Source organism: Aulostomus chinensis, chromosome 10 (genome assembly GCF_037954235.1).
Source record: "Aulostomus chinensis isolate RoL2024-O1b breed Wild chromosome 10, RoL_Achi_v1.0, whole genome shotgun sequence".
NCBI classification, from domain to species: domain Eukaryota; kingdom Metazoa; phylum Chordata; class Actinopteri; order Syngnathiformes; family Aulostomidae; genus Aulostomus; species Aulostomus chinensis.
In genome coordinates, this window is record NC_141329.1 from 2,630,523 (window position 1) to 2,643,435 (window position 12,913).

Genomic DNA, 12,913 nt, shown 5'->3' on the forward strand with positions numbered 1-12,913 from the left:
TGCAGATCGTCCTGTTTTCTATCCCGGCTGAGTGCAGGGCTGCAGGACCAGCCTGGGCACCCCTAGTTTAGCCGGACCTGGATAACTGCCCATGTGGACGCTCATAAATGATGTACACTCATAACTGTGAACCAGGGATCAATAGATAAATAAACCAGAGTCTGAGCGCCTCTAATTAATTAAATATTGAAGCATAAATTGACCGAACTGCTGAACATTAAGTGATCGTGATTGAAGGAGTTTCACAGCTGGAAGAGTTGCAGGTTTTTGCAGACATTCCACGTCAAGAGCATATTTATGTGGAACCCTGAGCTGAACCGTCCTCCCAGAAGGACCCGCAGAATGAAAGCTCATCTGAATGGTGAACATGGAACCAACACTTTGTTCATAAGAGAACATTAGAAATGCGTCGTTAGTTGGGAGGAATGCAGGAGAATGAGCTCTGTTCACTCCGAAGAGATCCAACCAGTCGGAGTAGAGAGCACATTCAGATAACTCTTCGTGTGTGTGTGTGTGTGTGTGTGTGTGTGTGTGCGCGTGTGTGTGTTCTTGTACTTGCTACGTATGGAGGACTAGAATATGTAATTAACCAACAGAGTGAGGACATTTTTGGAAAGTGAGGACATTTTAGCCGGACTCTCATCTTCAAAGGGCCGTTTGAAGGTCAAGACTTGGTTTTAGGATTGAGGTTAGAATCAGATTCAGGTTAGGTTAAGGGTCAAGGTTAGGGTCAGGCAGTCAGTTGAGAGGGTTAGGGTTAGGGAGAGGGGCTAGAGAATGTATTACGTCAATGAAAAGACTCACAAAGATACAAGTACAAGGGTGTGTGTGTGTGTGTGAGAGAGAGAGAGAGAGAGAGAGAGAGTATTGCACAGGGAGGATCGTGGATCTTCTACGATCTCGTTCAGTAGTTGTTTGGTTTCGCCTCCAGGCTCTGAGACTTCTGGCGCTACAGTCATGGTTTTGGGGTGGGTGTGTGTGTGTGTGTGTGTGTGTGTGTGGGTGGGGGGTATCAAACCCCTGCAAGCTGTTCTTACACACTCTGCTCTCTTTCTTCTCAAGTACGGAACACCAAACAATGTTGTGATGTTCTGAAACACTGTTTTGTTGAGGATTGTGAGTGCGTGTAGACGGATCCTCTTGCTGCACGAGTTGAGCAAATAAACAGACAAGTGGCTTTAGATGGGCAGATGTGAGACCAGAGTCACTCCAGTTCCGTCAGTGAGTGGAGAGGTGCAAAGGTAAGCAGCTCATATCTGCTTCTGTACTTTTCTGGTATTTTCAGTTTTTAATCTGTTGGACGTCGAGCAGCTCTGGTAAACGCAGCAGATTCTAGTCAGGAGCCCCGACTCTGGCATACGTAGACGCGTGTGAGGCAGGAGGGACGCTCTTCAGAGCTGGTCGACACCAGTTCAACCGCTCTGACAGAAAGAGGATGAGATGAAGGAGTCACCTGACAGCATGCCAAAGGGAAAGAGAAGGAGTTGTGTTCATTTTGGCTCGTGGAAATTGATCATCCTTTCTCAGGTGGACTGGCTTTACAAAGCTTTGGAGGCTTTGATGCTGAACAACAAAGCCTCTTGACAACAAACAGATCAGTGAGTTTGGCAGCAGGGTTCAGGCCTGAAATGTGAGGATCTTTAGCTGAGCCACCGCGGACCCCTGAGCCCCCGGGGCCCCGGGCTGGAACCTGGACTCAGCTGGGGCTCTGAACACCTTTACAGCTTCCACTGATGATTGAATCTGGATAAACACATTTGTGGCAACTTTCCCTCCTCCAGCGACTGTATTTCAGGGAAAAATATTACATGTGCGTCTGGAGGAAGTTGGGAGGTAAATCTATATTTGTTACACCAAAGAGCACCAGGATGTAAGTGGCTGCATCCATCATGACCCCCAGTGTCGTCTGTGGAGGTTCAGTTGCAACATCCTCTGCAGGTTCTTTGTTGTTTTCCTGCTCAGAGAACTGAATTCATTCCCCCTGGTCAGGTTAGCGTCTGCTCCGGATCCTAACGGAGGGTTTCTGCCATTACTCTTTCTGAAAAGATGAAACATAACAGTACTTTTTTGCCACTACTTGATGAAATCCCACCTAAAAAAAAAAGAAAAGAAAAGAAAAAGAGATTAAAAACCCAGGACCGGAACTTGTTCTCCCCTTCAAGTTCTTCAGTGTCAGTAAAAGCTGGTCAACAACACGGTGGGGTTGAAACGACAGCGCCAGGAAAGAAGCAGTAGATGTGCAACCGTTGGTCCGGTCTGTTTAGGGTTAAAAACGGCTAAATGGCTGCAAGAGGCCAAACCTGCCTGGAAGGACTGACGGAAATAGAAATATTCCTCAAATGTGTGGGCTGATGAGACACTGCAGAGAGACTGAGGTGCTGTAGGAGTTTGAGTGAGAGCGTTTTACTCGGTGTATTTACCTTCTACTTTAGACAATCTCACTACTGATTTATTTTAAACATTTCAGGCTGGAAGTGCTGAACTCTAATTCTCTGTCTTTCCTCCGCAAAACCAGGTTTTTATGTCTGCTAAGGAACTCGTGTTGTTTGTTTACACAGAAACTTCCATGGTTTTAAATGGAATTTAGTGGAGAGACGCACTGAGCTCGTTAAAGTTGGGTGCAAATCCAGATTAAACAGCTGACCCAGATTTGTTTTATCCTACCTTTCATTTTTTGTGTTATTTTTTTACAATGTAAGTCATCTCTTAGGAAATATGATTTTTAAACAAATACTTCAAACACTCTTCCAAATATCTCCCCCGTATAAAACCACTGTACGGCTGTGGTTCCAGTGGGTAATTAGCACATAATAGGCTTTCCTAGTGCCCCTGCTTTACGTGCACACATGCTAATTAATACATGATTCATTCACTCATTCTTCCACCATGCACCTGTGTATTGATGAGCAACACAATTTTGCATGATTCAGTGCCAAATCTAGTGCACATGTACACACACGTGCGCACGACTCAGAGCCACCGCTACAGTGGAAGCTGAGACTGAGAGGAAGACCAAAGAGCGATCGCCTGAGCGTCTGCTCCCTGCTGGCCTCGCTGGTCATTATCTTGCTCCACCGCTGGAGCGAGGTGACAGCTTCTATATCACTCCTGCTGCAGTATTAGTCTGCCTGCATATAGGCTTGGAGTACCCCCCACCCCACCCCTCACTCTGTCAACGACCACCCCCCCACCCACTCACCCGACCCACTCAGGCTTTGATAGGCATGAAATAGCCCCACTGCTGAGATCACTCCTTAGTTCACAGGGAAACTTCAGCCGATACACGGGCACAACATGCAAGCATCCTGCACACGCTAGGATGTATTCATGCCTTTAGGTATGCATGAGTACTGCTACTGACACACACACACACACACACACACACACACGAGCACACAGAAATTGCTTTTTTCCTCAAAATAATGACTTTGCTGTTTGAAGCAAACGGTGACTTGAAGTGATGAGCTGCTGGGAAACAACATCAACATTGTGTGTGTTTTTGTTGGTTTGTTTGCCGCCGTGTTGCTATGTGAGGAGCTGACGAGTCCATCTTTGCTTACTCTTCAAGTCGGTCCTCAGACTAAACCAGACCAGCAGTGCTTTGATTTGGTCTCTGACTTTTGTTTATGGCTCTCTGCTTCAAGCCGGCCGGCTCCGACTGAGGAGAACTGGGTCAGAGAACAGCTGGACTCAGTAGTTTTTTTTTTAGCAAGTATTAATTTACTGTAAAAATTATGCATTTATTGAGTGCTAATCTCTAGCTGTGGGTTATTACATATTCTGCAGGATGGAGTATGTGGGATTGAGTCAAAATATATTTGCATAGTAATAGCAGACGATGTCATGCAGTGGATTGTACTGCTCATTAAGGATGAATCATTGTTGGATTGAGCCTTTTCATGGGATTCATTGACAATGAAAACTAAAATCCCTCCAGTCTCAGGCTGTCGGTGAAACTCTGCTTCTTCACATGTTAGGCTGCTGCAGGTCAAGACAGGCGAGAATATCCGTCCACGTCGTGGCGTTGCCGTAGTAACACATCTCTGACAATAAATCCAACTCTGCAATTGTTTGGGTTTGATAAACTGATGTTTTCTTGTCATTTGGTGAGCTGAAAGGAAGCACATCCCTCCAATTGCCTCATCCCATCTGTATTTTATTTGAGACGGCGTTTAATCAGCTTGTAAACATTTCTGTCACCAGCGATTGCATTCTTGGTGTCCTCTGGTGTAGTTTATCAGCCTCGCACATGCTTTTCACTCTCTCTTTCATCCACTTCCAAATGGTGGACACATTATTTAAGCTTTAATGCAGCTGACAGTTTTGAGGATTCATAATTTGCAGAAGTTTCGAGACCGAAATCTAAAAGGAAAAATAGACTTGACATCTCAGTAGTTCCGCTTCAGTTCTTCATCAATCCTCCTAAGTGTTTCTCGCTCTTAATTACTCATCAATTAGATATGGGGAGATAATTAGTCCACACAACATAATAATTATCTACAGATGGCTCTCTCTCCTCTCATGTGGAGTCAGTAATTCTGCAGCCGCATCACAAACAGGATTTTTTTGCGAAGGTACTCTTTCATTAATATTGCTTGTTTTGAAGCGATCAGCTCGGAGCTCTCGGCTCCTCTCTGTCCCCGTCACATGACCACTAACGTGACAGGCCGACGCAGCAGAGACGTGCTGCACAGCGGCACCAGTCTGAGGTTTGACGTGTTTTGGACAAACGAGGAAATGCAAATCAGAGCAGCGTGGCTGAATGTCTACTCTTCTTGAGGTCGCCGCTGACATCAGGTGCTTGGGCAGACCTTCAGAGTTTTATGTGGAATCAATATCAGACCTGATGGATTCCCCGCATAGCAGATTTCATGTTTAAAAGATGATGAAGTGTAAGTGGGAGGTACGGCGCTGATGGGTGATGCAGCTCTCACTCACTGATGAAAAGTGGAAGAGGAAAACATGTTTCATGTTTCCTGGCTTGCGCTTTTGATTGATTCACAGAGCGACATGTCTCCAGTTTTATGGGTCAGGCTCTGCTCAGCATAGGTTGAGGATCTCCAGGTGTTTATTTACACTCGCAAACATTTCCCCAACTGATAAATGAAGGCAGTACAGCTGAACTGAGAGGGCAAGCAATGACGAAAACAGAAGCAGCCGCCTACTGGAGCCAGAGGAACCAACTGAGCGCTCAGAAACAGCCGTGACCTTTTGACATCACGTGTGGGAACAAAGAAAGTGGAAGTTCCAGTCGTTACTGTGGTAGAACAACGTGGCGCCACAGTGGCGGCTAAAGTGATACCTGCCCGAGAGAGAGTATCACACAAAGTAGGCGAACAAAGCTTTCCTGCATTACTTCTTTTCTTGACTCCAGAACGCAGCAAGAGCCATCCAGCTCTGTTGGATAGCCTGAAGCTAATTGAGACTGACAGCTAACAACAGCAAAACTGTCCGAAAACTAAAACCGGCAGGTAAAACCCACGTGCCGTTAATCCAGCCATGCGATCGGTAATCCACAAACACGTCGCACTTCTGCCAACGGCACTCAAACACACGGTGGAACATTGTTTATCAAGAGAAAACTCTTGTTTAAGGTTTGGAACACGTTGTTGTTCAGGGTAATGTTGTGAAGTGTTTTGGTCTGGCTCCACCCACCCCACTTTATAATCTGTAAAATTGCAGATTGCAGCAGCGTGACAGACAGCAGCAGAGACTCAGCGATCAATCAAGTCGATCAGTAACAGCATGGCTTCCCATTGGAAAGGTTAAGGATGGTGAGAGGGGAGCACAGTGAGCAGGATGAGAGATGATGGAGGTTCATCTCGCCACTGCTGTCCAGCGTTGAGACGATTACTGTAACCTGGTAACCCAGCTGATCCGGCGCTCCGGGGCCCTTCGCCGTGCCTCCTCATCGTCCTCTCTCTCTTGTCTCACTCGGGATAATAAAGTGTGTCAGACGGTGTCTTGTGGCTCGTAACTGTTGTCTTTATCGTTTACTTCATTTTCATACGTAAATTGGTCACAGACTCCATCCCGAAGGCATCAGTAAACCTTTTAATGGAGAAGTATGACCAGAAATAAAAGCTGGGCTGCCAGAGAGTCTCATATTTCACTTCTGTGTCACATTAACATTTCCTGGACTCTGTTCATCTGAGTAAATCTAACACTGTAAATACGAGGGGTTTCAAGTAAATCTCCAGCGCTGCAGGCATAAATGGAACATTCACAGTCGTGTAAATTGCCTTAATGGAAGAACGTTTTAGTCATTAATTTCATGACAGGAGGAATTGTGAAAAAGCACTTTGTGGAACCTTTATCCACATCTCTGGCATCGGCGCTCTCCTGGCCAATTACACTCAGCTGTCTAGTAAAAACCAACGTCATTAAATATGCAGACTAGCATTAATTCTGAAAAGTGAGCAGCTCCCCGCGCTGCGCTAATGGCTGAGTCAGTGACGGATCCGTGGAGCCTGTTGACATGTCGGCGAGGAGATGATCAGAGTGGATGATATTGCCAAAGTGCCCGGGGGTATTAGAGGAAGTCATTACTGTCCATCATCAGGAAAATGAAGGCATGTTTAAGTGGAGATGAATAGCCTCATTGATGAGGGAGGCTTGTTGTAGTAGATGTGTTTGGAAAGGCGGCTATGAGGGGGGTGTGTGTGCGTGTGGGGGGGGGGTCATCATATTTCAGTAAATATTTGATGGGCACGGATGGATGGATCAGCGTGTGTGTGTGTGTGTGTGTGTGTGTGTGTGTGTGTGTGTGTGTTCAGCAGTGAGGGGTTCCATATGTGTGGCTATGAGCGTTAGCTTAACTGTGAGGAGCCATTTAAAGGAGGGAGAAGCTCCCTCCCTCGCTCCGTCTCCCCAACAGGGAAATCTTATTTTCCTCCTCTCCGCGTCATTATCTTCATCTCCTCTATGATCCTCATTGCCTCCAGTCCTCCATCCATCACACAATCCTTCCTGAGTGCTGAATGCACGGATGCAGTATTTACTGTAGGCTCAGCAGTATCCAGGGCACGGATACACGTTCTTGTAGTACTGGACAACAGTAACTGAGCAGAACATCTGTTTAGAACCACCACGACTTTTAGGTGTTGGATGCATCGACCTGAATAAACTAAACAGAATGTCACCCAAATGGTCACCGTTTCTCGTTTTTCCTTCGTGGTCCTTTTAGCAATTAGGTTTAATACAACAAAACCCAAGTGTTGCATCATGGGAAACTCATAGAAGATAAACTACTCAAACAAACAAGCCTTGCAGAAGTTGTTGTCTTGGCTGAAGATGGGATAAAGCTCATATGTCAGAATCCTCATGTGGCTACTTCAGCTTTGTCTTGATCTGTTTATCTACTCCGCCAACGCGGTCGGGCTTTTGGTGGCGTTTACTAAATTTTACTGATGCGGAGCAGTGAAATGTTTTTTTTCAGTCGTGGCTGATGATGGAAGGAAAAGGTGAAAAGAAGCAGGACTGTGACGCGAGTCGTTGGTGACCGGTGCTCGTTTGTCCCGGCTTTCTCCCTAGAACTAAAACAGAGAGCGCTTGCATCATCGTCTTCCTGGTGGCCAGGAAACGGCAACATTATCGTTAATGGCTGAAGCGTCCACGGCCTGACTCAGCACCTCTGCTCGCCATGATCAAGATTGCCCAGACTGGTGGCAGCAGGCCTCCTACGTGTCACTGTTTCTCCATCGGTATTTTCGGGGGCAAGCCCACGTTCGCTCCAACATTAACCCCCCCGTCGTCTCACGTAGCGCCTCCATGGCGACTTGGTCACCCAAAAATTATTTTCTTCAGAAAAAAAAGAAGTCTCGATGTCACTGATGTCATCAGTATAGAGCGTGAGGGTGAGTGAGGGAGTCTGGCCTGATTGTCTTCTGCTGCTGCGTCGACGTCAAGAGCACCTTGAGCAAAATGTTCAGTGTCCTTTGAGGAGATTTTATAAATTAAAGAGGTTCTAATGCATCACTCAAAATTGATTTTCTGTGCATGAATTGAGTTTTATGGCCAATTAGCCATTCTGATGTTGAAGGGTAGTGAAGCCACACGTCAGCAGAGAATAATTGAGTGGTTTTGACAGGTGCATGGTAGCTGAGCGCCGGCTGACAGCTGTGAATAATGTACTCATCAACAAGTAAACTGGGCCGAGCTGGTTTCTGGTGGAGGCGCCGATGTGGGTGGTTTAATGTTACACGGATGCAGTTACGTGTCGGTGAGGGAACGTCAGAAACAAAATCATGTATTTGTCCTTTATTGTATCTTCTTGACTGAGCATGAATTAGTCAGGATGGATTTTCATTCATTTCTCCAAGATCATCAAGTACACTTTTCCCCCAAAATGGTCTCGATTTAGGTGGTGCAGTGGTCCTCACTGTCGCCTCACAGCAAGAAGGTTCCGGGTTCAAGTCCCGGCTGCAGCACTGGATCTTTCTGTGTGAGTCTCCATGTTCTCCCTGTTCCTGCTGGGTTCTCTCTGGTACTCCAGCTTCCTCCACAGTCCAAAGACATCAAGAGGGGACCAGGTTAATCCAGACTCTAAATTGACCGTAGGCGTGAATGTGAGTGTGAATGGTTGTTTGTTTCTAAGTGTTGGCCCTGCGATGGACTGGCGACCTGTCCAGGGTGAACCCCGCCCATAGCTGCTGGGATAGGCTCCACCCCCCGCGACCCTTAACAGGAATAAGCGGAAGACGATGGATGGATGGTCTCGATTTGTGGATGAAGGCGACGAAGTTGTGAAGTTTAATTTAAATTCTCAGGTTTCGTCTGAATTTGAGGCTCCTGAGGAATTGGGAAAGAAAAGTGCTGAGGCAGCACATTGGAAGCTGCGCCAACAAGCTGATGAATTAGAGGTGTGTGTGTGTGTGTGTGTGCGTGTGAGAGAGTGAGAGAGAGAGAGAATCTTAGATCATCCACAAATCCCATTTGGTGTATTTGTTTTGTTTTGCCTGCAGGCTCTGAATTTTTTGAGGTCTGCAGTGGAAGTTTGGGGATATTAAACAACAAAAAGTCATTCTTACACACGTGTGTGTGTGTGTGTGTGTGTGTGTATGTGTGCGCGTGTCTGACACAAAGTTGACGTGACAGGTGTCAAGTGTGATTGGTCATGGCAGGAACACGCCAGTCATCCAGAAACAGACTTAACGTGTTGTAACGTGTCGTCCGTTACGCTGATTCTGGACCAAACAAGCGAGTGTAGTGTTAAAGTTGATGTTCGCTCTTATCAGATGGAGTCTTCTGAGTGTGTGGGTGGGGCTTCTGTGGATTACATGATACAGAAGCAGCTTTCAGTCAGTACTGTCGTACATACATGTACACAAACAAGTATATTAGTTTAATTCACGCCGTGGGCCTCCAACATGGGTGTCAATGATCCAGGTGACCTTAGAAGACAGTAAGCAGACAGATGCCTGTTCTCCTCCAGGAGGATTTCATCTGACGTTTGGTTTCTTGCTTTTTTTATCCGACACAAACAAACTCAGCAAGTGCGTCGTAAAAGTTTTAAAGCTGCTAGGAACCGGCATTGACAGGATGGCGATCATCGGTGAAGAAACTTCTCCCCTTTGGTGTAAATGAGTTGTTTCCAGGACGACTCCAGGACAGGGTCTGGTGTTGTCAAAAGGTTCGCTGTCACAAAGTTGATTAATCCAATGAAGAACCTTCAGCTGGGGATTTCTGTGTTCACCTTCTTAAACCCATTCCAGAGGTGATCTACAGACGGCAGTAGGGTTGCACGTCGCTGATGTAGTGAATTAATGAGGTTTATACAAGAGCGCAGGAACACATTCATAGATTGCAAATACAAAAAGTCAAATTGGGAGCAGAGAATGTTAATGAGGCCGTTAGAGAGCTAATAAGAAGCCTCTCTGTATGGTGTCCTGGTGCTTTTCTGCTAATTGCACCTTAAAGGCAGTTTTTCCCTCCATGTTGTTGCTTACACACACACACACACACACACACACACACACACCTAGTCAGACAGTCGAACAGTGGAATGAAAGTCCTGCTTCACACACAAGTTTTTATCCATCGTGCATTGAAATGTCAAAATACAACTTGGATGTGAGAGTCTGTTCCACGTTGGGCAGCTGTCAGTGAATATTGTACACAGCCCACAACTTTTTTATAGAAAAACACTATCATCCTCTCTCCTGCTTAAATATTTATGTGTGTTCATGTTTCTAAGCCCTCATTTCTTCCATTTCTGCAGGAACCTGGGAAAGTCTGGACTCCGAGTATCTTGCTTAGGACTGGGTGAGTACACGGCACCGCCGCAGCAACGCACATCAACAGGAGGCAGTGTGAAGAAGAAGAAATCACGGGGTCCAAATCATTCTGGCTGAGTTTTGTGTCCAGTCAGTTAAGCACATAATTACTCATGAAACGTAGTTAGAAAGTGAAATGAGGATGATTAAAGAGAGAGTTGTGAGCTGGGAATTCAGTTGTTAAGTTCAGTCTGGTGTCTTATTAAGCCAACAAATCTACTGTGGTTTTAATTCCCTCACATCCGTCTCATATGGTTACACACACACACACACACACACACACACACACACACTGTTTGAAATTAAACGGGAGACTGTTCTTGCAGCAGAGCCGTTTGTGTTGCAGATGTCTGTGTGTGTGTTTACTACTACATCAGTGTGTATTAGAGGAAGAACTCACTTTAGTAGTCCTACGTGAGTGTGTGTGTGTGTGTGTGTGTGTGTGTTCTCCTCACATTCACCACAAGTAACTAGAAAGTCCCTAAAAGTCTTTAAGAACTGTCGTCTAATCGATGGTCAGCGTGGCCCCATGCATCACGCACGTCTCTGGGGGGCTTCAGCTGTGACGCGCGCCTCCCTGGAAATGACAAACACATCACATCAACCTGCGGCTGCTGCGACCGGTCCGCCTCGTTGCGTAACCTCTCCCTCGTTGCATTTCCACGCGCTCCTTTCCGAGCATCTCCTCCTCTGGAACTTTTTCTGTGTGCACAAAACGCCGGTTAAACTCCACAGCTCAGCAGCAGCTCATCCGCCGGTTCAGTGGGTCTGAGTTGGACAGAAGCATTTGAATAAGAAGTTCTAGGATCAACAGTCAGCTGGAATATTTAAGCGTGAGTATTCTTGATCAAAGATCTCTCCGTGACGTACGTGCGGTGGAGAGGCTGTATTGTGTGTACACCGAGCCTCTTCTTTTCATCTGGCTGCTCTCAGGGATGTGCTTGAAACGTCTTTCCCCCTCCATTTCCTGATGAATTCATACACAGACATCCGGGTCAGTTTTCCCTGTCCAGTCTCTCCTGGAAACTCTACTGAAAATGTAAATCCTCCTCCATCTTCAATCTTACGAGGAAGCTCTGAATCCTCCCCTCAGCCTCCAACCCCCACTGAACTGATAGACAGGGAAATATGATCAGACTTGAAAGCAAAACATTGAATATCATAAAAAAAAAGCGACCATGAGTCAAAGCATCAGGTGATAAAAGTGGAGGAAATCCACAAAGTTGGGTTCAGCTAAGACCTGAATCATTTCAATGATCTTGATTTAAATCCACGCCAGACGTCTCAGTAACTCTAGTTCTCGGCGCCGTCACCGTCGTAAGCAGACCTGCAGAAGGATTGGATCAGATGTCGTGGATCTTTGCTCAGAGCAGGTCTCTGAGGGCGCTGACCGGCCGCCGCCCTGCAAACACAGGAGCTTCAGCAGCTCCCGACGGTGTTTCCTGCCAGCTCTTAAAGGTAGAAGAGGCAGTGACGGGACGCGTCTGGTCCCCGAAACGTCTCGGTTTGTTTTAGTTTGTACAGTGTTGAAGTCCTGGTCAGAATATTTCTGACAATTTAGACTTTTACTCCAAAGCAAATAGTTATTAATTATTTTTCTGCGCGTGCCTCCATAGGAGCGGAGTCTTGTTGTCTCAGCTTTCCTCTATACATTGACGATTGCTTCCGGTTTCAAGTTGAGTCGAGGCTTCAAGGTGTTTAAGTGAGTTTCTGATTCATTACAGAAAGATTGTTTGATCTGGTTTGACACCTCCCCACCAGAGCACCGGTGACGGGATTTAAAAAGTCCCTCTGACATGAAAGCGAAAGGATTTTTCCTGGTGTCCTTGATAGATTACATTCAAAGAGCCTTTTGATGCCGCGTCCATCTTTGGTGTTCCAAGGTGTGATGGCGGCTCTCAGGGCCTGCTCGGAGCCCTGCCGCCTCAGGTGGCTCACATTAGACTGAGAAGTCTGACTCAAGCTGACTGAGCGTCACGGTGCAGGAAAGGTCAGGCGAATGCCAGCTGTCTGCCACATGCTGCTCGCAGGGCGGACATGACGCTGGGAGGGGGAGGAGGGAGGGGATAGAGGGTGAGGTGATAAATGCTGTTTGACTGTTTCACCTGAAGGGATCGTTCCAGGGTGTAGTAATCAAGCACCCCCGCTGTCACGGCCGATGACTTTCCTGCAGCTGACACACAAAATATGATCCAATCACGTTGAAGTAATCCCGTCAGTTTGAACCAGATCCAGGTGGAGAGGCGCTGGGGTTGAACTCCACGACGCCCGGCGAGGAAGACCTCGTCTCTCCCGCCTCGTTTACATAAGGACGGAGTTGAGCGTCACCTGTTCCTCCTTGCTTTCCACGACCATGAGACTTCAAACCATCTCTCCTGTGGGACACTGGTTAAATCTTGGATGAGAATCCTGCGTTTACCAATGATGTCATGCTGCAGCGCAGTCTTTCTCTTTGGTCTGGATCATACTGTCAGACAAACACGGCAACAACGGCTTCAACTGCCACGTCAAAGATGAGATCCTCCTCCTGCGGGTGGCTTGAACGCTACCAGTGATTCCTCTCTGGATCAACCGTCATGCATTTTCCAGTGTGCGAGTGTTATCTCAGCTGCTGGGAACACACCGGTGTTTTACCTTCA

At 46.7% G+C, this 12,913-nt stretch overlaps 1 protein-coding gene across 8 annotated transcripts in view; it reads left to right on the top strand.

Moving 5' to 3' along the window:
• The window catches only part of kcnab1a (potassium voltage-gated channel subfamily A regulatory beta subunit 1a), an 87,559-nt gene that overhangs the window by 48,422 nt on the left and 26,224 nt on the right, over positions 1-12,913 (top strand). For 7 of the 8 annotated variants that reach the window (XR_015118107.1, XR_015118108.1, XM_086215553.1 and 4 more), the window contains one exon: positions 10,220-10,263. Coding sequence is in view for 4 of the 8 variants with exons in the window: in XM_086215553.1 (XP_086071679.1) it covers positions 10,220-10,263 (44 nt within the window). In the remaining 4 variants the exon portion in view is untranslated. Of the gene's footprint in view, positions 1-1,183; positions 1,242-10,219; positions 10,264-12,913 lie in introns of those variants that run through there. The other variant, XM_086215557.1, reaches the window with a different exon arrangement.